The 21008-nt window shown below is 49.1% G+C and overlaps 10 protein-coding genes across 10 annotated transcripts; 4 read left to right on the plus strand and 6 right to left on the minus strand.

Moving 5' to 3' along the window:
- Nucleotides 1-623: 623 nt before the first annotated feature.
- Nucleotides 624-1809, minus strand: N7471_005003 (NAD(P)H-quinone oxidoreductase; the record flags this gene model as incomplete). Its single annotated transcript, XM_057277722.1, has 4 exons — nucleotides 624-1250; nucleotides 1321-1412; nucleotides 1464-1730; nucleotides 1785-1809. 4 exons carry the CDS (start codon nucleotides 1807-1809, stop codon nucleotides 624-626), a joined length of 1011 nt encoding a protein of 336 aa, XP_057137332.1.
- Nucleotides 1810-2713: 904 nt separating this feature from the next.
- On the minus strand, nucleotides 2714-5023 carry N7471_005004 (Zn(II)2Cys6 transcription factor; the record flags this gene model as incomplete). Its single annotated transcript, XM_057277723.1, has 6 exons — nucleotides 2714-2925; nucleotides 3006-3910; nucleotides 3992-4431; nucleotides 4483-4665; nucleotides 4718-4906; nucleotides 4955-5023. 6 exons carry the CDS (start codon nucleotides 5021-5023, stop codon nucleotides 2714-2716), a joined length of 1998 nt encoding a protein of 665 aa, XP_057137333.1.
- A 101-nt stretch (nucleotides 5024-5124) lies between these two features.
- Nucleotides 5125-6380, plus strand: N7471_005005 (class I glutamine amidotransferase-like protein). Its single transcript, XM_057277724.1, has 5 exons — nucleotides 5125-5454; nucleotides 5515-5735; nucleotides 5794-5909; nucleotides 5960-6141; nucleotides 6220-6380. The coding sequence occupies exons 1-5, from the start codon at nucleotides 5379-5381 to the stop codon at nucleotides 6342-6344; spliced, it is 720 nt and encodes a 239-aa protein (XP_057137334.1). The 5' UTR covers nucleotides 5125-5378; the 3' UTR covers nucleotides 6345-6380.
- A 283-nt stretch (nucleotides 6381-6663) lies between these two features.
- On the minus strand, nucleotides 6664-7059 carry N7471_005006 (Con-6 family protein; the record flags this gene model as incomplete). The annotated part of the gene is made up of 3 exons (XM_057277725.1): nucleotides 6664-6745; nucleotides 6799-6948; nucleotides 7016-7059. The coding sequence occupies 3 exons, from the start codon at nucleotides 7057-7059 to the stop codon at nucleotides 6664-6666; spliced, it is 276 nt and encodes a 91-aa protein (XP_057137335.1).
- Nucleotides 7060-8480: 1421 nt separating this feature from the next.
- On the minus strand, nucleotides 8481-9686 carry N7471_005007 (Qc-SNARE protein; the record flags this gene model as incomplete). Its single annotated transcript, XM_057277726.1, has 2 exons — nucleotides 8481-8532; nucleotides 8599-9686. The coding sequence occupies 2 exons, from the start codon at nucleotides 9684-9686 to the stop codon at nucleotides 8481-8483; spliced, it is 1140 nt and encodes a 379-aa protein (XP_057137336.1).
- A 251-nt stretch (nucleotides 9687-9937) lies between these two features.
- Nucleotides 9938-11526, minus strand: N7471_005008 (SIP1 domain-containing protein; the record flags this gene model as incomplete). The annotated part of the gene is made up of 2 exons (XM_057277727.1): nucleotides 11225-11526; nucleotides 9938-11111 (listed from the first exon to the last, which is right to left on the minus strand). The coding sequence occupies exons 1-2, from the start codon at nucleotides 11446-11448 to the stop codon at nucleotides 9938-9940; spliced, it is 1398 nt and encodes a 465-aa protein (XP_057137337.1). The 5' UTR covers nucleotides 11449-11526.
- Nucleotides 11527-11762: 236 nt separating this feature from the next.
- Nucleotides 11763-13665, plus strand: N7471_005009 (F-box domain protein). The gene is made up of 2 exons (XM_057277728.1): nucleotides 11763-12527; nucleotides 12586-13665. The coding sequence occupies exons 1-2, from the start codon at nucleotides 12136-12138 to the stop codon at nucleotides 13361-13363; spliced, it is 1170 nt and encodes a 389-aa protein (XP_057137338.1). The 5' UTR covers nucleotides 11763-12135; the 3' UTR covers nucleotides 13364-13665.
- A 91-nt stretch (nucleotides 13666-13756) lies between these two features.
- N7471_005010 (putative HAD superfamily hydrolase) lies at nucleotides 13757-15275 on the plus strand. Its single transcript, XM_057277729.1, has 3 exons — nucleotides 13757-13930; nucleotides 13981-14283; nucleotides 14340-15275. Exons 1-3 carry the CDS (start codon nucleotides 13797-13799, stop codon nucleotides 15115-15117), a joined length of 1215 nt encoding a protein of 404 aa, XP_057137339.1. The 5' UTR covers nucleotides 13757-13796; the 3' UTR covers nucleotides 15118-15275.
- A 264-nt stretch (nucleotides 15276-15539) lies between these two features.
- Nucleotides 15540-17276, plus strand: dps1 (putative aspartyl-tRNA synthetase Dps1; the record flags this gene model as incomplete). Its single annotated transcript, XM_057277730.1, has 2 exons — nucleotides 15540-16532; nucleotides 16599-17276. The coding sequence occupies 2 exons, from the start codon at nucleotides 15540-15542 to the stop codon at nucleotides 17274-17276; spliced, it is 1671 nt and encodes a 556-aa protein (XP_057137340.1).
- Nucleotides 17277-17681: 405 nt separating this feature from the next.
- N7471_005012 (coatomer subunit gamma) lies at nucleotides 17682-20676 on the minus strand (the record flags this gene model as incomplete). The annotated part of the gene is made up of 5 exons (XM_057277731.1): nucleotides 17682-17914; nucleotides 17974-18792; nucleotides 18842-20156; nucleotides 20216-20526; nucleotides 20601-20676. 5 exons carry the CDS (start codon nucleotides 20674-20676, stop codon nucleotides 17682-17684), a joined length of 2754 nt encoding a protein of 917 aa, XP_057137341.1.
- Nucleotides 20677-21008: the final 332 nt, after the last annotated feature.

The following is a 21008-nucleotide window of genomic DNA, read 5'->3' on the forward strand; positions in this document are numbered from 1 at the left end:
AATGACGTACCCTCAGCTTGCGTTGACGACATCTATGCCAAGCTAAAGAGACTTTCTGGCACTTTCTGGGTGAGGTTATCCTCGAAAACAAATCCGAATACGGAGGGCTCCGTTGGAAAAGCGTTCCCGACGGAGATGGCGGTGGGGCCCGCGGGCGTTCCGTCGGACTTGGGTAATCGCACCAATAACCTTAAATGGACCCAGATCCAAGGTCAAAGCTTTGAATCCATGATGCCTCTTTTCTGCTTACTACAAAGAGGTAATTATTACATATTTGGTAGTAGTGCTCCATATCACACGATGCATCAAGTCTATGTATCTTTGAAAACTTCGCTATGGACTACTTCAATTAAATAAGGTAACTTGTTCTCTTCACCTTTCCCACATATGCACTTTCGCCACCAAAGTGAGGAACAAACACATCTAACACCGAGCATACAGCAAGTATTTTATGGGGGAGATCTGTTTTCGAAATATACTGTACCTTATAACATTATACGCATATTCCTAGTCGTTACTACTTCCAGCGATACAGTCTTTTTAAAGCGCTTGTAATTTTCTAAAATCAAAGTGCCACTGTTTGACAGACTGACGTAGAGAGCTTGAGCCAATGCCACGCAATCTTAGTCAATCCTACAAATCAATTTGCCCTTTGTAGTGTTGCTCTCCAGCAGCTTATGGGCATCCACAATCTGGGAGAAAGGGAAAACCTTCTCAATGAAAACTTTGAAAGTCCCATCTTTGAACTTTGGAAGAGCATGCTGAACGAGGGTATCTCTCAGCTTTCGCTGATAGTCGAGTGCCCGGCCACGAAGAGTACTACCCTCTATGCTGACCCTTTTGAATAGCAACGCGGAGATATCAACGTTATTAGGCAGCTTCGCTCCACCCATCAAACCCAATAGTACAATACTACCGTCATATGCAGCAGCGTTAAGGTTACCCTGGAAATAGGTTGCGCCAATGAAGTCAACAATAAGATTAACGCCCTCGCCTTTCGTTGCCTTTTTCACCTCAGCTGCCCAGTCCTGAGTTTTGTAATTGAATGCGGCAGTAACACCGAGTTCCTTGACAAGGAAGTCGATTTTCTCTTGCGAGCCGGCTGTGGCGTAGATCTCCTTGGCTCCCTCTGCCTTGGCAAGCTGGATACCAGAGATCGAGACCGATGAGGCGCCAGCATGCCATAACACGGACTGACCAGGCTTGAAGTTCCCAATGAGGAAGAGCGCCTGCGAGGCTGTGACCCAGGTCTTTTGAAGTAGAAGTCAGTAACATAACAGTGAAGTGTAGGCATTATTTTTGAGGTAGAGCATTTCTCACTTCCGGGATACCAGCAGCTTCATCCCATGAAAGCGACGCAGGTTTATGAATAAGCATATCGACCGAAACGCAAATGTATTCGGCGTAGGCTCCTAATATACTTCAGTATAGGATTCAGTAGGGCGTAATGATGAATTACGAACCTCCATAAGCAAGGCCAAACACCTCGTCTCCAAGTTTGAAATCGCACTTTTCATCGGGTATAACAGCCTCGATAGTGCCGGAAAACTCGACTCCCATGGTCTCAGGTGCCTGCGGCGGTAAAGGGTATAAACCCTCCCTCTGAAGCAAATCCATACGGTTGAGGCCAAAGGACTTGATCTTGACCAGCGCCTGGCCGGTAGCGAGCGTAGGCTTTGGGATCTGCTCTATAGACATCGAATTGGCTGGCCCTTTGCCGTCTTTGACGACTAGCCATGGAGTCAGCAACGTTTGTCACATTAGCCCAGAGGTTTATTACCTACCAACTGCCCTCATTGTCTCAGACATGATGTAAGATCAAACAGAATTTTCGAAAAAGTGTATTCCTTGCCAATTGTGTCGTAAAAAGTAAGAAGGCGAAAACAGAGCTTCAAACACGCTTTATAATTACACCCTAAGCAGTGGTGCTTATCTAAGTGTCAATTTATTCCAAGGTTCCACCCGTGGACGGTTTCTGTAGCTCCTGTAAAAGTATTTCTAAGCAAAAATACAATGACCTTTTGATTTTGCTTTCTTTCGTACCTTCAAATTTACTATCCCACCTTTTGTAATTTCCATCCCGACGGAATACGGAAGCTACCTAGGTACGTCTGTGCACCAAAGTCCGACGGACTTACAAAGCTTCCAAGGTTCCCTCCCGCCCCACCCCCGGGTAATATTTAGAGTTAAGATCGACGCAATTTGCCACGGAGACCTCGGGAGCTTTAAGCCACAAAAGTTACCTCTTAGTAACCTTGAACGACGATCAAAACCTTCCAAACGGAGTAGGTAAGCATGGGGTGATTATCTAAGGTTTCTGTGGCTCCTATAAAAGTATTTCTAGCAAAAATACAATGACCTTTTGATTGTACTTTCTTTCATACTCTAAATTTACTATCCCACTTTTAGTGATCGGTGGTTGTTGGCCAAGGGCGCTCAGTTTTGGTATACTATAGCATGAGCCAACTCCAGGAGAACCATCAGCTTAACTTATTATTTTAAACCGCTCTATAAACATACACAACCGAAGGAACCAAAAAGATATTTATTCACCCTCAGGACTTTTCAATCTTTGCGCCTTCAAAATGGCCGAGTGATCCAGGTTATGCGTGGTGCCCGCCTTCAGGATCGCATATAACCTCGATCTAAGTGAAAATATCATTTCTCAAATTTCCTCACTTCATGAAATTGACATTGTTGAGAGTCGCTTAATCTAGAAGAAGTTTTGTAATGTATGGTCTGACCATAACCATAGTTGATTTGCATCGGCAAATTCAGGATCGATCGTTGAATATAAGCCTCCGTCCCAAGAAAACATCGGAGGTGCTAGCATTAAAGACTCCTCATAGGAACCGGCCGAATTCTGTGGCATATCATCCGTCGATTCGATTCCTAGCGCTCCATCTTGCAGGTGCTCAGCAAATACTATAAGAATTGAGATGAAAATCAGAAGCATGTTCATAGTTTTGATGACTCGGTGCATATATGCATATATATGGCCCTACCTTCCTGTAAAGGGGCCAAAAAGGCTTCGTTCTCTGTAGCCCGTGAAGTGTCGGGACGACTATCCTGGCCAGCTGGCGTGACCACATCATCTTCGATCAAAGTTCTGGGCCGAACGTTGGGCGATCTAGGCGGAAGATGGCCAAGGATGAGCTGCTGTTCGAATTGCATGACCGCAGCTACTGAGTCCTCGAGAATTTTCGCGCTTTGGGCCGAAAGAAGATGCTGATCCGAAAGGTTGTTCTGATGCAGACGGATGATAGCCATAATCCCTGCTTTTGCTTTTTGGCTGGAAAGCGATAATGGCTCCGAAAGGCTCACTGCGCAGAGAACTACACCTGCCGTGAAAAGGCATATACCAACATGCATAACAGCGTGTGTTCTGCGACAAGCCTGGAGGATGTGACTATACTGGCCCAGCTCCGACGTTCGTAACGCAGACTGGAGCAATTCTTCTCTGTGAAGAGATGAGTCCTGTCTACGGGCAGTGCTACCATCACCAGTCATGCAGTGACGGCTGTCCCCAAAAGCCACGCTTCTGTGGAGGATAATCTGGAGATTGTCATAGGTTAATTGAAGCGCTAATGCCTGCAACTGGTAGAGAGATGGCTTCTCCGAGGGCACATCGTCCTTGTAGGTCTGTAATCGTAGACTTCCAGGTAGCTCCCTTTGCCAGAGAATGAGCTGACCGTGGAGGTTGTTTACTGTTTCCAGTCGATTCGTCTGGCTCCTGCGGCCTAGGAAAGGGCCCATCAGTCGATACAGTTTGAACTTTTGTCGATGGTATTCCAGTAGTGAATTTCGAGGTGAGACCAGTTTTCCTTCAAGGCATACATCGACTGGAGGATCAACGCTGCAATCGGACTCATCTATTGTGCAGGGTCTTCCGAAGGCGATAGCAGCATATCTGGTGCATCATTAGAATTCGTCTGAGCTTCGCAACGGAAAAGCAAGAAAAGAAAAGACATGGATCATCAGTGATGCGTACTTGTCAAAAACTTCAAGTGCCCACCATGACCGCCGCCTCAACTCTCTGTTGATACTGGAAATACCCTTCCACATAGACTCCCGATGTAATCCCATGATCTGGGCGATCTTGACACCGCTTCCAAGTATACCAAACCCAACTGTGGGACGGCCATTGAACAAATGGAAGCTACCTAAGAGTATACAAATTTGAACAGCCTCGACATTCGGTGAGCCAATGATACGGCAAAATTTATGTTCAACTTGTGTGAAAATGCTCTCGGAAAATAGTCGCAGTGAAGATTCGTCTTGACCGGTGGATCCGCCCAATAGGGAATAATGGGCGCCTAGTCCAAGAGCCATCAACGTAACCCAAAGGAGGTTGTTATCGACTGGTTCTACACCTTGAGTAGATGTTAACAGGTTCTCGTAGCGTCGTCGAAAATGTTCCTCATGAAAGACCTGGAATGGAGTCAGGACGCGCAATAACGGGCTCGATTCTAGGAATGCTACCATCATAAACCAATTAACTGAATTGAAGAACTGGTCAAGTAATGTATCGAGCACTCCTTTTGGAGGGAGTGTTGACCCAATAATATCTTGCCATGATTTGGCGCTGGCTGAGACTGACCTTTCCATTTCCTTCCCTCCCGGCAACGCTGAAGTGTCGTAGGCCGGATAATCACGAGAGAAAATCTTCCAATTTCAATCATCATCGAACAAGCAATGAAGCCAAGCAGAAACCTACCTTCGTGCTCAATTCCACGATACTTTGTTCCGGTAGAACAGCCCTTTCTTCATCTTGGAGACGAATCTGGTTCAGGCTAGAGCTACCCTGCATATTCACCGCCACAGCCTGTTCTGTCCCACCAGTCCTACCAGGTACGCATGGCACACCAGCTCGGACACATAGTTGGCATGGTCGATGTCGATCACACTGATCATTTGTCAGAATTCGTATAGAGTCGTATGACGAACAACATACTCCTGATTTCCGCGAACGGCATCTCTGACAGGCCGAAGAGACCTTTTGTCGTCGTCTAGTGGGATCCATGATTTGTGGCTCCTCCTTGTTCGATTGGACGAGCAAGGTCCGACGGAGTTGAGTGAGGGGACGAAATTTCCCTCAATTTCCCGGCCATAATAGATCAAGTCATTTTACACCGCCCCCTCCGCCACCTCCCCCGCAATATTCAACGAGGCTGACAAACTCCGTCGGAGCTAGTCGTGGACGTAGTCAATGTCGTCACCGTGGGAAGCTCGCGACTAGTATAGCTTCAACAGAGGTATAAATATTTACGCTCCTTCAGTTTCCTTCAATCTACCTTTTGAAAATACATCAAAATAAACCCATCGGCTTGATTTGAAACCTCGCTAAGCTAAAGAACCTCGACCAAAAAAAAAACATAATGGCTCCCCCTCGCAAAGCTCTCATCGCTATCACTTCCGCCCATGCTCCTCTGTACCCCGAGGGCAAGGAGACTGGTGAGCTTCCAGATTGAAAGACAGTTCAAGAGTCAGGAGTAACATCATCTTCATTTTTAGGTTTGTTCATCACTGAAGCCTTGCATCCCTTCCTAGTATTCAAGAATGCAGGCTTTGATGTTGATCTGGTGTCGGAGACCGGATCTTACCAGCCCGACTGGCTCTCAGAGCAAAAGGACTGGCTTCACGATGAAGATAAGGTTATTTGGGAGGATAAATCCAGTGAATTTCGTTCGAAGCTTGACAATCTCTTGAAGCCGAGTGACATTAACCCTAACGACGTAAGCCGATTTTATCGATACCAGAGACACAAGCTAACAAGCGTTTAAACTAATTCAGTATGGTATTTTCTTCGCTTCGGCTGGTCACGCTTCTTTGATCGACTATCCCGATGCCAAGGGTCTACAGAGCATTGCATCTAAGATGAACACTGATGGTGGTATCATCTCTGCTGTGTATGGGCCCGTTCATGATCCAAGTTAAATATGTTACTGATTTAAAGCAGCTGTCATGGCGGTGCCATCTTCCCGGGAATCGTTGATCCTAGTACAGGAAAATCGATCATATTTGATCGAAGAGTGACTGGTTTCACTACTCGAGGTGAGGAGGAAGAAGGTATTTTAGACACCATCAAAAGCTGGAATCGCCCGACCATTGAGGCCTCCGCCGCAAGCTCGGGAGGCAAGTGTAAGTTTCAAATAAATGCGTTTCCTCAAACGCTATGTCCAAACTACGATTTTCCATGCATGTCTGACACAACTTCAGATGTTTCTCCTCCTGGTCCCTGGGACGCTTTCACCATCACTGATGGCCGCATCGTGACTGGTGCCAATCCTGCGAGCGCGCATGTGACAGCTGAAGCTGCGGTTAAGGCATTCAACACTCTGTAGTAGCTAGGCAAATCACAGGAAACTTGGATGTCTTTCAGCACCTAGGTAAAAATGAGAGTACTCTTCGTTCGTTATTACATTGGCCAGTACATTACCACCCAGCACCGAGGAATCCTATGTAGTCGGAAACCTAGCAAATGATTACTCCTAGCCGCGTCTAGCGTGGCATTTCAGGTGTATAGTTGCAATACTTTTAAGCAATCGAACGATCGACGCCGTAAGATATTTTGTTTATGTACCTCTCAGGAATATTGACATATCAACAAGTGCCGTGCTCATATACTTTTACATAGATAGAAAGTAACCACACAGAAGTTGTCTACTCCTCTGGGGCACTCTGTCCCATCTTCTCAGCAGCCCTCTGCTTCCCGCCCTCCGTCACGAGAGGATTATGCTGCGCGCTATATAGGCCGATTAGTAGACATTGAAAAGTTTCCCTTAGGGTCATACTCACGCTTTAAGCCCAGCTGAGACCCTTGTTGGGTCTTTGTTTTGATCTCTTGCCTGATATAATTCCTCACGAGGCTGATCACCGCCGAGCTCATTAAGCATGGCTTGTGCATGCTGCTTTGCCTCTTGTGAAACTTTTGGGTTGCTCAGCGTGCTGTGAAATATAGCCTTAGGCCTTAGATACACTCGTGAGGTTTTATGATCCGGAATGTAATACTTACGCCTTGTACCCACGCATCTCATTGACTCTTTCCTCTGTCGGCATATTGGGCATAATGGTCTAGATGTGTGATCGTTTCAGGTAAGTGATCATTTAACGAAGTGTTGGTCTGTCTTTGACGGATAATCCTTCTACTTAAATATTTTACAATCACCAGCGGTTCGTCATATATCATTTCTTCGTCACTACATCCCGCGGCGATTTGTTCGCCGTTATGATATAATTATGATGTCCCATGATCGCTTGGTAATGAGGGTAGACCTCCATCCTATTATATGGCCGTAACGTTAGGGTAAAACCCTGTTCTAACTTTCGAGTTGCCATCAATCCTTTGCTAAGAATAAAGGTTGAATCGGGCGGCTAAAAGCAGACTGGAAGATCTTCAATTACAGCCTCGCCACGGGAAGACGTTCCGCATATGATAAATTTCTTCGGTATGGAGACTGTGGGCGATGCAAACTCTGTGAGCACAACCTGAGTGCTCACTGAGCAGGACCGTGAGCGCCCACCGCGGCCTAAAATCTGGTTCATACTTCTACATATGTAGTCTCCCCAAAACCCATGCAGCACCTGCCATAGTGTTCTATAGATACTTATTTACCTAGTCGAGAAAGATGCCCTTTTCGGTATTTTTTTTTTCTCTTTAAATTCATATTCCATTCTCTCCCGAAGTTATTTCACACTATGTAATGGTACACCTCTGGGGAGTCTTTTCGAGATAGGGATTAATTGCATTGACCACGTCATGGTTTACCCCAACCTTCACACATTTAGATATATCATTTGTTTACCCTGCATCTATTTTCTTGAGAATCTGATGCATAGGCATCCAGGAAGGTAGGCTTTGCTTGCTTGCCTTAGTGTTGAGACCGTTCCTGCCTCAGACGGATAGGACCTCCCCACCTTGCTTGATCTTCCTTTCTCTCTCTCTTTGTCCCCATGAAGCATATAAAAGGCTCCATAGCAGCAGGTAGGTTCAACACACACATTTGATTCTTCTTCCTTCCTCGCTCGGCAGTGTGTCTCCCCTAGGTTCCTACACTCAACATGCCATCTTCCATGTCATTCGCATCTCCCAGCTGAGATCATCTACATAATTGTCGAGTTCCTCAAGGAAGCACGTTACCTCAATTCTTTGGCGCAAACATTTGGCGGCTATATCTGCTGCTAAGCACAACCTTCTATGAAAACAGCACTCGCTCATTCCACGCGTTCCCCATTGTATGGGCAGCAAAGCGTTGCTCTGAAGTGATGCCAAGCGTTAGATGCTGGAGCTTCCACACACTCCTGTCATTACAACCTAAGACGATCGTTCATCGCGGCAGTGGAAAATAGCCAAAAGAACAATTTACAATATCAAGATGTTATTTGAAAATAAATTGGCTTGAATGATGCTGAGAAGACCCGCTCAAAGGTATAAATAGAAGAAGTGCTCTAGGCGGAATGGAAAACATGCACAGTCTAAATCAAGAGATCTTTCCGATCCTCTTCCTTCCAATGTCCATCTTGGATTTCAGTCTAGATATCTCATTAGTAAGGCAGATCAAAGCAAATGGAAAAAGTGAGAAAAGGGCATGGACGAACATATCAGCCTCCTCATCCGCCAACTTCAGCAGATCATTCTGCACCTCGAGCTCCTCATTAATCTGCGTGCCGAGTTCCCTCTGTCGAATAATGATCTTCCTCAACTCATCCACGTTATCATCCTGACTCTGCATCATCTGCCTCTGCAACTGCAGCACACCCTCGTTGTCAAGCTCTCGAGTCCGCTCAGTCTCTTTACCAAGGACCCTGCCCGCCCGCGCCGGCGTTTTACGCCCACTAGACGCATCTCCAGCGACATTCCCGGCATTGATCAAAGCTCCTTTATCTTGGATGGATGCGACAGTATGATCAAGCCGGCTCTTGGTCGCCATAGCATGCAAGAGATCCTCCAGGCCGTCTTTCTCCTTGCGCGCATTAATGAGCAGGTCCTTTCGTCGGCGGATCTCGCCTCCACCGAGACTAGATGATGTCTGTGACTGGGAGCTCTTATCATCGCGTCCTAGATTCTTCAGTCCATCGTCCAGAGTGGTGATCATTGTCCCCGCACGGACAAGGCTGCCCTTCGCCTGTGCAGAGCTCTCGTGTTGCTTCTGTGGCGTTGTCTCCTGGTCTCTGCGAGATAGTTGTAGTCGTGCGTCATGGAGGTAGTTTTTCATGTCGCGATAGTAGTCGAGCCATAGCGTCGGGTCTGTGATGGGTGCGTTTGTAGCGGCTGGGTCTGTGATGGCGGCGTGGAGTCGGGTGGAGGTGTTTGTTGATCCGGTGCCTGTTGATGCGACTGCGGTGGGGAGATTGAGGAATGAACGCCACGCGGGCGAAGTGCGCCAGCGCCCATCGTCGGACTCGTTGATCGCGCGAAGGTATTCCTCTAGGCCGCGGCGGCGGTCTTCGCGCAATCGTTCATTCGAGATTGTTTTCGAAAACCAGGTTTTTGAAGGTAAGGGAGCTGGCGGAGGGGCATTCGTTTGGGAGACTAGGGTGCTGTGGAAGGTTGAGAAGTCCGAGTAGCGTTTGGGGACCGTGAAGGAGCGGAGCGGGAGGCGGAGGGTGATGTGGTAGATGGTGTATGGCGGGGAGGTGTTTGAGAGGGTGGTATTCGGGATTGCTATCTCAACGGTTGGCGCCATGTTGATTAGAATTAAAATGAAAATATCATTATCTCAAAAGTTTTGGGGAAAACAAAGAGGTGAAGACCTGCCCAAGTGAGGTTGCTCCCCGGGCCGCATGACGCAAACCTTGGAAAGCTTAGACCAGCCTATAGGCACCCGATATGCCGAATGATCAGGCACTACGTATAGAACACAAGACATTGGCACGTTGTAACACGGAATTAATATTAAGTAACAATGGGTATCTCATACATGCAAATCAAATCCATTTAATCCCAGACCTCTCGTTCCTGCAACAGATCCCGCTGGCCAAAGAACTCACCAACAACCGTAATGATCATGTCGAGCAGGGCATGAGTCTGTATCGACCAATCGTCTTCTGCTTCCTCATCATCATCATCATCATCACAGCTAGCAGGCGTCTCGATAGAGTCGGAATTGTTTTGCAGCCGAGCTTGCAAGCGCGCCTTGGCTGCCTCCAAGTTGGATTCTTCAAGCGATGCATCAGGCATGCTAGAGTCTTGTGCTTCCGCGGCCTCCGGCAATTCTTCTTGCTTGCTTTCCTCCTCATTCTGAACTGTAGGTTCCAGCTGAGCCCCTTCCTTGGTCTCTTCCCCACTTTGGGCTGTAGGTTCCGTCTGGGTTTCCTGCTTGGTCGCTTCCTCATCCTGGACTGTAGATCCCTGCTGAGCTTCTTCCTTGGTATATTTCCCATCCTCGACGAGATTACCCTGCTCTTTTGAGGGGTCTGTCACAGAAGAATCGACCTCCTCTTCCTCATACTCTTCATTTTCTAGCTCTTGCACCTTGCGCAAAATCGTCGCAGCTCGTTTGCCCAGATTTCGAACAACTCCCACCTCTCGGGTAGAAAGTTGCCCAACCTCACGGCACTTCCCCAACAATCCCCAAGCCCAGGCTCCAATGCGCCGTACGCGCTGGGTGTCGTCGCCCCGCACAACATCGGACATCATCCGCGCTAGTATTTCCAGCACTTCTAACACGCTGTCCATGTCCATGCTTGCCAGTTGAACCATGCGTGGTTCGACAGTGACCAAAAGCCGACGCCATGTTTTATGCGCAGATCCGGCCTTTCGGGGGAGACTGATAGGGTGGTCATTGTCGAGGGTGTTGATAGCACCAGCGGGTGGGCTGCATCGTAGGGTCGATCGCAAGAGGAGGAATCGATGCCGGAGAAGATTATTGTAGGATCTTTGCGTATCGGGATAGAGTTCATCGAGCTTTGAAGGGGAATGTGCGGCCTTGTTTTCGTCCACATCCTCCGCAGGAGCAATATAGGCTTCGTCCTCGTAAAAGCCTGCGGGCAAAGGAAGGTTATTTGGTTCAAGTGGCTTCAAATCGCGTTGCTTGTTCGATGCTGGACCTGGAGGGTCTATCATCTGACTAGGCGCAGAAAAAAGCACCGGTAGTGAGTTTGCTTCGGATCTATCGAGCAAAAATTAGTTCAAAATTGAATCGCGACATGCGCAAAACTGGGAAAGTCTCGACATCGTTTATGGGGCAAAGCAAAATCTCTCTAGATCGAGGATCAGACATACCGAACCATGCGTAGATATTCTAATCCATCCTCCGGATCATCGTACAGCAATTCATCGCCTCCATCATCCAAACCCGGGAATGCACTCTTCTGGCCATAGAGGGGATGATGACGGGGACGCTCATAAGACCCTGTCGAAGATTCGCCATCATCATCGTCGTCATAAGATATCCGAGGACGTTTCAAGGAGGGGGGCGACATGGTGGCTTTTCTCTTGTCGGGCATAGTGAGATGAAGGTGGTTGGATCGAAGGAGCTTGGGCCAATCTACAGACCAGCTTAGAGCTCTTGCAACAATATGGACTTGACCTCCTAACCACCTATTTCCTGGAATGTGATAAGAGACTTAAACGATAAGTAATGTTGACTTAATAGTTTGAGACTATTTTCAGTTTTAATCTGCTATCATAATCCTACATATGTAGATATAACATTGGAATTGTATACAAGCAAGCCTAAGGCGGTGTAAAATAATTGTTTATCGAAGGCGGGGACCTGCATCTGCCGGGAAAAAAAGATAAGGATCGTCATCGGCCTACCTAGGTATCTAAGGTTAGATCTTCAATTATTTACTCTCAATCCACTCCTCATGTCTTTTTTTATCACTTGCTCTTCACGCCCCCTCCTTGAGCCTTTTCTTACTAGCCTCAATTGACAGTCCTTTGTGCTCCCTTCTCAATCAACTGAAGGAAAACTCACCTAACAATCCTGCTTCACTTGAGATGAGGTGTGTTTTTGCCTCTCGGAAGCGGTTCGGTCTCTCTGTTGCCTCTTCGTCCCCATCTTCATCCCTGATTGCCACAAAACATCATACATAATATTTCGAACACACTCGTGCTTTGCGATGTCTATTTGAAAACTTATTGTCTGTTCGACTTGCAAAACGCCAAGGCTAGTCGATTCCTTCGAAGTTATGAATTCTCGCCGATATGTTCACCTCCCTACAGAGGTCTTAATGCACATCGCCGAGTTCATATTTGATTGGAATCAAACTGATCCTGATCCCCACATTTTCCAAGTCACACTTCAAAGGTTCTGTTCGGTCTCTCGCCAGTGGTACTCTGCTGGCATCGAATTTCTCTACCGCATGCCTGAACTTAACGAAGGGAAAAGCTTCTCGCTTTTCACCAACACTGTGTGCCCACCAATTCGCTCCCGAGAACGAAAAGCGGACCTAGGCTCGCTCGTTCATGTCCTGATGCTCGGGTTATTGGTACATCACAGCTCCAATAGCCTGACGGCACGGCTTCTAGGTCGAGTGAAGAAGAACCTGCAGACTTTTGTTGCTCCGAGGATCTCTTTTTCGTAAGTAAATATTGATTATCACAATATCATCTAATCCTAAGCCAACCTCTTTCTCTAGGATCAACAGCCTTGCGCCTTTAGCCAAGTGCAAGAAGCTTGCCTATCTTTCCCTTACGTTAGTAGCTGAGCCAATTCCGCTTTCTACTCTCAAGAAATCCATCAGCAGACTTGACAAACTGGAAACCCTCCAGCTTCCAGCTTCAATGTTCATCACCGACGACGGTTCCAGTGAAGATTGGCCACCCAATCTGAGATGCCTCCAGGTTGGCGGGCAGTTTGATGTCGAGAAAATGTCTTCTTTTAGGTGGCCCCCGAACTTAGTAAAGTTGACATTTCTTGGTTGCGAGGATCTGGACACTTCCGTCTTGGAAGCGATCCTTATAAACGAGCAGCTCTGCACCACACTTACTCAATTGACTATCGACCGTTTGAACGGCGAGATGTTTGAGGAGGGACCATCTGAGATCTTATCAGCCCTCATTGCTTTGGAGTCTCTCCAGATACCCGTTGATCTGCTTTACGATTTACTCATTCTTCCTGCGTTTGATCCAACGGGTTCTCCGATGTCGATTCGTGAGCTAAAGCTCACGGCACCATATGATGAGGATTTTTCTATGGTGATTGACCCCGATGATCTTTGCAAGGCCTTGGAAATGAATCTTTCTCGTGTCTGCTATATTGGTATCAGCCCTGGCTGTCTTGGGATCATACCTGAAGCATCACATGCCAAAATTGACAAGTGGGTGTGGAAGAACATTGATAAGTGTCCTGAGGAGGAACTTGACTCTCTTTTTGACTTGGGTCTCGTTGTCATGGATAAGGAGCCAATTTTCTAAGCGTTCATGCATTCTTATGGAGTCTTGCATACCCATCTCTCTTTACATCAGCCTTATAAATGTCATATTACCGTCCCAGGAGTTGTTTTCTGAGCGATATACAATAGCACAACCCATAAACCAGACTTATGAAGCGAGACTAACCGGAGAAGATACATGTAAGAGGATAATGATGCACCGACAGCGAAAATTCTGGCTGAGACGTGATTCATTTGATTATACTCCGTATTTGATTCAAAATCCTAGTCCTTTTTTTTTCCAAGCTTCGAATCAAAGGGAAGTGTCCAGAGTAGAGGCTTGAGAGTTGCAGGTGTGGAGAGTGGGGAAATGGAAATTCTACGGGAATGCCGCACGGGAACCTCCAGGGGCTGGCTGGCAATGACGTACCATTTCCTTTTGTACACATTCCCATGACCACTAACACACCTGGACAATGAGATCGCAAACTCTTTGGCGGTCTTTTGGCCTATTACAGCGCCACACTCTCTCTTCTGGTAAAATCATCACCCGTCGAGCTATCCAAACAGCTAGTTCTCGACCAGTCCCCAACTTCGCATTTGCATTTGAGTGAGTCTTGATCAACGCAATCCACTCGATTTTCTTCTCACACGCTATAGCATCGATGGCGTCCTCCTCCGCGCATCAAAACCTATACCCGGCGCTGCCGACTCGCTGGCTCTCCTGAAGGAGCAAGGCATCCCCTTTATTCTGCTCACCAACGGCGGCGGTAAACACGAGACAGAGCGCGTCGCAGAAATTAGCGAGAAACTAGGGATCCCACTGGATGCTACGGACATCGTGCAGAGTCATTCACCCTTCGCTGAGCTAGTCAAGGGATCGGACGAGTCGAGCGCTCTGGAACACAAGTGTGTGTTGGTGGCCGGAGGCGATGGGGATAACTGTCGGCGCGTGGCAGAACAGTATGTCAAGACCCCCTTCCTACTGCTGAATGGTATATGCTAAGCAATGGCAATAGGTACGGTTTTAAGAATGTTGTCACCCCGGCGGATATTCTCATGGCCAACTCCGCTGTCTGGCCGTTTTCGAAGAACTTCAGCGACTATTATAAAACATTTGCCCGACCGCTTCCGAAGCCCATTGACCTCAATGATCCATCGAAGACTTTGAAGATTGACGCCGTCTTTGTGTTCAATGATCCTCGTGATTGGGCATTGGACACTCAGGTTATCATGGACCTCCTCCTCTCATCGCAAGGCCGTATGGGCACTTTGTCTGAAAAGAATGGCCGAATCGATCTTCCCAACCATGGATACCAGCAGGATGGCCAGCCCCATCTGTACTTCTCTAACCCAGATCTGTGGTGGGCCGCCGCCTACCCCTTGCCCCGTCTTGGTCAGGGTGGATTCCGAGAGGCGCTTGAGGGCGTCTGGGCTGCGACTACAGGTGGCCCCAGCAAGGGTATTGAGTTGAAGAAGACCGTGATCGGCAAACCTTATCAACCCACTTACGAGTTTGCCGAGCGCCAATTGCTTCGGAACCGACTGAGAACATTTGGAAGCTCTGCAGAGCGCACGCCCCTGGAAAGAGTATACATGATCGGTGATAATCCAGAGTCGGATATTCGAGGAGCCAACTCCTATCGCAGTGAAATTGGCAGTAGCTGGCACTCGATTCTTGTCCGCACTGGGGTATACAGTGGCGGAGAGCCTGCTTGGATTCCACAGATAATTGCTGATAATGTACACAGAGGTGTTCAATGGGCACTTAAGAGCTCGAACTGGCCTGCTGCGTGATTGTCAAGGGCCACTAGACACACTATATTCATATAAAGATCAGCATGAATATTGGCGCCAATTGTATGTTTATACGTGTTTGTTTCAAATAGCTATTAGCGCCAACCCACATAAGCACGTCTAATGCATTTTATCCAAGCTTTTAAAGGAATAACAAACGTTCGAATAACTATTTTACATGCATGTATACAGTCAAGCTGGTAGAGAGTAGATCTGCGTTGGAGTCCCCACACCGCCTACCCCTCTTAGGGCTTGATTATTCGGCGGGGTGAGTCAACGGAACACTTTTCTCTGCAGCTCTATTTACAATCAGCCTGCTGCATTAAGTCCTGCAAATTTCTCAGGATAGAAAATCATTGAGGTAGGATCCACCACCGCTCCAAACTCAACATTTTGCCCCCTCTAATTGTCCTCGCAGCACCATGGCCGACTCCGAATTGCCCCACCGTCCCAAGCCCGAAGCCCAGGATGCCTCCGCTCCCGCCGCGGAAGGTGAGACCAAGAACGCAAGCAAGAACGCTCTGAAGAAGGCCGCGAAGGATAAGGCCAAGGCAGAGAAGGCTGCGGCGCGTGCGGCGCAAGAAAGGGCCCAGGCCGCCGCCCAGGAGGCCAACGACACCGCCAAGGATCTATACGGTGCCCTCCCAGAGACCGAGGACATCGCCCCGGCTACACGATTCACCGAACTCTCAGAGGAACACTACGAGAAGGAGGTGACAGTTGTGGCGCGTGTGGACAATGCGCGTGTGCAGAGTGCTAAGCTTGCATTCTTGATGCTGCGCCAGCAGGGACAAAAGGTGCAGGCCGTCATTGCGGCCGCGGAGCCCATCTCGCGACAGATGATCAAGTACACCGGCGGCTTGAACGTCAACTCGATTGTGGAGGTCACCGGTATCGTGAAGAAGCCCGAGATCCCTATCTCGTCCGCGTCCATCAGCCACCTCGAGATCCACATTCGCAAGGTCTACATGATCTCCGAGGCTGCGCAGATGCTCCCCATGCAAGTCAAGGATGCTGAGCGCCCGCCCCCCGAGACCACCGAGGAAGGTGCCCAGGTTGACGCCGAGGGTGCTCCCATCGTCACTCTCAAGACCCGCCTCGACAACCGGGTCCTCGATCTGCAGACCGAGACCAGCCAGGCCATCACCTGGATTTCCAGCGGTGTTTCCGAGCTCTTCGCTGAGTACATGATTAAGAGTGGCTCTCGGTGGATCTCCACACCTAAGCTGGTCGGTGCCGCCACGGAAGGTGGCAGCGGTGTCTTCGAGGTGAAGTACTTCAAGCGCAATGCCTACTTGGCCCAGAGTCCCCAGCTCTACAAGCAGATGTGTATTGCCGGTGATATGGAGAACGTCTTCGAGATTGCCCCCGTGTTCCGTGCGGAGGACAGCAACACCCACCGCCACTTGACCGAGGTATGATCTACTGATATATTTGCTCAAACAGGGGAAAAAAACAGATTATTCTAACATGACATACAGTTCTCCGGTCTCGATTTTGAGAAGACCTTCCGCGGCCACTACCACGAGGTTCTGGGGTTCGCCGAAGACCTCCTCGTCTTCATCCTCACCCAGCTCAAGGAGCGCTATGCATCGCAGATCGCCACCATCCACAAGTCCTACCCCAAGGCCGGCGACTTCAAGCTCCCCAAGGACGGCAAGGCCTTGCGTATGAACTACATGGACGGAGTCGCGCTGCTGAAGGAAGCCGGTGTCGACGTCACAGAGCAAGAGAACTTCGAGAACGACTTCTCCACCGCGATGGAGAAGCAGCTCGGCCAGATCATCCGCGAGAAGTACGACACCGACTTCTACGTGCTTGACAAGTTCCCCATGGCTGTCCGTCCCTTCTACACCAAGGCCGATCCCAACGACAAGCGCTTCTCTAACTCGTACGACTTCTTCATGCGTGGCGAGGAGATCATGTCCGGTGCCCAGCGTATCAACGATATCAAGGAGTTGGAGGAGTCTATGCGCGCTAAGGGTCTTGAGCCTCACCAGGAGGGCTTCGAGGATTACCTCAACGCTTTCCGCCAGGGTTGTCCCCCTCACGCCGGTGGTGGTCTCGGTCTCAACCGTATTGTTATGTTCTTCCTTGGCTTGCCTAACGTCCGTTTGGCTTCGCTGTTCCCCCGTGACCCTCAGCGTCTCCGTCCTTGATTTTGCATTCTGTGGAACTATCTCATAACATTACAAGAAGCATATAAAATCAAAATACTTTACCTTTCTTTCAACCATATATACATGTTTTGCATTGGTAGTGATATCCTAGCAAATACCCTTGAAGAATTCTAAGCCGGCAGCTTCTTGTCTATTCTACGTAAAACAACGGCCAGGCAGCGTTAAGAATCAAGCTTAGAGTTTGAGGTCTATACTGCGACGAAACACCAGAGACACCTAGAGTAGGCATGAATATGATATGATATTTGGATGAAAAGTTGCATTGACAAGTTTTGAGGGGTGGACGACGCAATCTAACGAACCAAGACACATGAAAAAAACACACGCTCTTGTCCCCCCAACCAGGATTAAGCACGTAACGACGAAAAGAAAAGCAGAGAGAGATTAAGACACAGAAGCAATCACAGCCGCAGCAACGCCCTCCTCTTCTGCCCGGACGGTGATCTTGGTAGTGACACCGGCCTTGCTGGAGTAGGCCATCTTGATGAGAGAAGCGACGCGGCCGCCGGAGACGGTCTTGCCGAACAGCTTGAGCGTGTGTGTGCTGCTGTTGAGGGCAACGTCGGTGCCCTCGAGGGGCTGCAGAGATAGTGCTGAGATCAGTTGTTCCGTGGCATCTGTTGAGAGTCAGTATGAGTGTTTATAGCAGAGAAAGATAGATAGGACTTGTACGTACCGTTGATACCCTTCATGTTGCTGAGCTGCAGGGTTTCGCTTTCCTCCTCGCCGTTGGCACCGGTCTGTTCCCAGACGTGGTCGAAGCTGCCGGCGAATGTCGGAATGATATAGTCGCTGCCTGTCAGTTCGAGGTCCTCCACCTGGTACTCATCGTCGTAGCCACTGTCCTCTGGCTCGCCGCTTGTGGGGTCGATTTCTTTGCTGGTGAACTTGAGGATGTTTGTGAAGGAGGTGACGGGGACGCTGTTCTCGCCGGTGAGCTTCTTGAAAGCAACGTAGACAACACCAGGCTGGTCTGTGGGCAGCTTGGGGGCAGGAATGATAAAGTCGTCTTCCAATACGTCCTCTTCCTCTGGCGTGGCAATCACGGTGACATTCTCGAGAATGGTATCCGGAAGTGTGTTCTTAATATCATATTGCACCACGATGTGTTCCTTGAAAATGTGCTTGACGGCCGTAACAACATATTCGGTTTCGCTCTCGGAAAGCTCGACAGGCGCAGAAGACTTGAGCAAAATACCGTACGCCTTGATATCGGGGTACTGCATAAGTTGCTCTGCGTATTTCTGGGTGGCAGAGGCGCTGGCCGCTTCGGCCATACCGCCGGCCGCCTTGCCCTTCGGGGGACCGGTCGAGGGAGCCTTGAGAGTGGGAGTGGCTGAGGTAAGCTTCTTGGTCCTCTCTTCAGCCAGGGCCTGCTCGTGCGAGACAACCGGAATGGTGGCAACATCGAAGGCAGCAGCGAAGGTCTCCTTGTCACCAGACGTCACGTACATGACGAGCTGGTGTTCAAACGTGGAAAGGGAATACATTGAGTCTAGAACCATTAGTATATTTACTATTGCCAGTCATGAACAAGGTCTTACCGTTCTTAATGAAAGCGCTCGCCGACTCATCATCTTCACCCATCAGACGCAGGTTGAGGGCAGCACGGTCTCGCACCTCATCGTCGGTGTCATCAAGACAACGGGTGAGGAGAACATGAACACTAGACTTGACTTCGGGGTCCTTCTGGCCAACACCAAACTTGGCCAGTGCGGTGACAGCAGCGGCGCGTACGATGGCGTTCTCCAATACGACGCGGTTGTAGATGTAGCGGATATACTTGGTGGGATGGCTAGTCTTAGGGCCCTCAGAACCAAGCAGGTGCAGGATTCTAACCGAGAGCTTGGTGAACTCGCAGTCCTCAATGAACTCGCAGAGGTGAGCAAGCGCATCTTCCTTGCTTTCTGGGACAAACTTGATTAAATCGAACATGCTCTCAACAACAGTGCGCTTAAACTCGTAGCCACCTTCGTCCCGCAGGATACCACTGAGGAAAACGAGCATACCAGCCTGCTTGCTGGGGAACTTCAAACACAAAGTGCGAATAGCCTCGACAATAGTGACCTTGAACTCGTCGGTGATATCTGCCATGAAGCCCGAGATTTGCTTCATCAGACGGTCGACGCTGGCTTCATTGCCGGTCTTGAGCAGTGTCGTAATGGCGAACGTGGCAATAGAGCGGTTCGAGTTTGAGATGAGGGACTCGATATCTGGGTTGCAGACATTGACGACATGTGGCTTGAAAGAGGCGAAGTTGTGTAGGATACGGATGGCAGCGAACTTGGTGATCGACCGGGGAGAAGACAGGAAGAGCTGGAGAACGTGAACTGCCTGTGTTGCCTCGGCATCGGTGACATCGCGCATATCGCAAATAGCCTTGGCCGCTTCGAAGTTGACCATCTCATGCTTGTGGCGGAGCCAGCCATCCAACATCTGCATCATGGGTTTCCGGAGACCTTGGTCCTCCTCGGCCAATTTGGCCGCCAAACGTACCAACAAAACCAGAGCAGCCGGGCTCTTCACCACACCTGCAGCACCGTACTGCTGTACCATCTTGACCAAAGACATGCGATCGTGCGAGCGCATCTGGTACAAAAGACCGATGGCATGGTACTGTGTCATGAAATTCGAGTTGGAGATGGCGTGGCTCTGTGAGCCCGAGGAGAAACCAAGGAATCCGGTTGATGATTTCGAAGACGAGGCCGCTTCCTGTGTTTCGCTCTGCCATCTCCGGACAACGTCGCGCGCAATGGGGAGGAGGTGGTAGGAAGAGACCAAGGCCGCGGAGGACACCGAGGGGGTCTTGTCAACAATGGCGGTCTTGATGAGTCGCTCGATACCCTGTACTGTGGAACCCTTTTGCAATTGTCAGCAAATCCCCTCAACCCTTGAAGCCCTCGCGACCGACGACCTACATCGATAATGCGGCAGAGCGCTCTGATGGCATTGGCCCGGTACAAAACATCGCTTCCCACCGCAGTGTCCTTCATAATGATACTTGTCGACATGATCACATCTTCGGCGGTGCCAGCCAGCTCCTTCAAGATCAGATACACCATCTGCCGCAATGACGGGTCTTTGTTCTGGAAGAGCTTGGAGATTCCGAAGAAGAGGGTGGTGGCTTCATTCGTAGGGAACTGCTCCCCGGTGAACATGAGGACAGCGATCTTGGTGAGTAACGTTCGGCATGTTCGCGGCGAGATAGGAGAGGAATTGAATAGGCGTGCTAGGAGAATTATCTCGTCAGCATTGAATATGTGCAGCGCATGGAGGCGCCAGGGGGTATTGTTGATTGCACACCATCTTGGAAAACGGAGGTCCGATCAAGCTTGATCATGACCTGGTCCTCATCTTCATTTTTCTTCATGTAACTCATCTTGCCCAGCAGCTGGAATTGCACCAGCAATGAGTGGTTGCTGTCGTATTAGAAAGGTGGAGTTGGTGCAATTGGGACACGGGTCGAGTACACAGAAGCAGGGTAGGGCGGTGTGGGCGACTACAGCATTTGCATAACCACGCAGGAATTGATGGCTTGAAGAGGATAAATCGGAGGAAAAAGAAAATATGATTGAGGTAAATGAGGTGGTAATGAATCTCGAACCCTCAAAGCTCAGAACTGCCAGCTATTGACAAGTTGAAGGTGGCCTTCCGTGTGTTTGGCCCGAATCAAACACTGCAAACAGGTGGCATCACCATTGAGGGCAGCGC

Source organism: Penicillium samsonianum (assembly GCF_028829775.1).
Source record: "Penicillium samsonianum strain IBT 33392 chromosome Unknown utg000003l_segment0_segment0, whole genome shotgun sequence".
In the NCBI taxonomy this organism is placed as follows: domain Eukaryota; kingdom Fungi; phylum Ascomycota; class Eurotiomycetes; order Eurotiales; family Aspergillaceae; genus Penicillium; species Penicillium samsonianum.

Bases quoted from the DNA above. Each gene is read 5' to 3' on its own strand.
- N7471_005009 (XM_057277728.1), top strand. From the start codon at position 12,136: ATGAATTCTCGCCGATATGTTCACCTCCCTACAGAGGTCTTAATGCAC. The intron at 12,528-12,585 runs GTAAGTAAATAT...CTCTTTCTCTAG, and splicing joins GCTCCGAGGATCTCTTTTTC to GATCAACAGCCTTGCGCCTT.
- N7471_005005 (XM_057277724.1), top strand. From the start codon at position 5,379: ATGGCTCCCCCTCGCAAAGCTCTCATCGCTATCACTTCCGCCCATGCT. The intron at 5,736-5,793 runs GTAAGCCGATTT...AAACTAATTCAG, and splicing joins GTGACATTAACCCTAACGAC to TATGGTATTTTCTTCGCTTC. The intron at 5,910-5,959 runs GTATGGGCCCGT...GATTTAAAGCAG, and splicing joins GGTGGTATCATCTCTGCTGT to CTGTCATGGCGGTGCCATCT.
- N7471_005010 (XM_057277729.1), top strand. From the start codon at position 13,797: ATGAGATCGCAAACTCTTTGGCGGTCTTTTGGCCTATTACAGCGCCAC. The intron at 13,931-13,980 runs GTGAGTCTTGAT...CACACGCTATAG, and splicing joins AACTTCGCATTTGCATTTGA to CATCGATGGCGTCCTCCTCC. The intron at 14,284-14,339 runs GTATGTCAAGAC...CAATGGCAATAG, and splicing joins TGTCGGCGCGTGGCAGAACA to GTACGGTTTTAAGAATGTTG.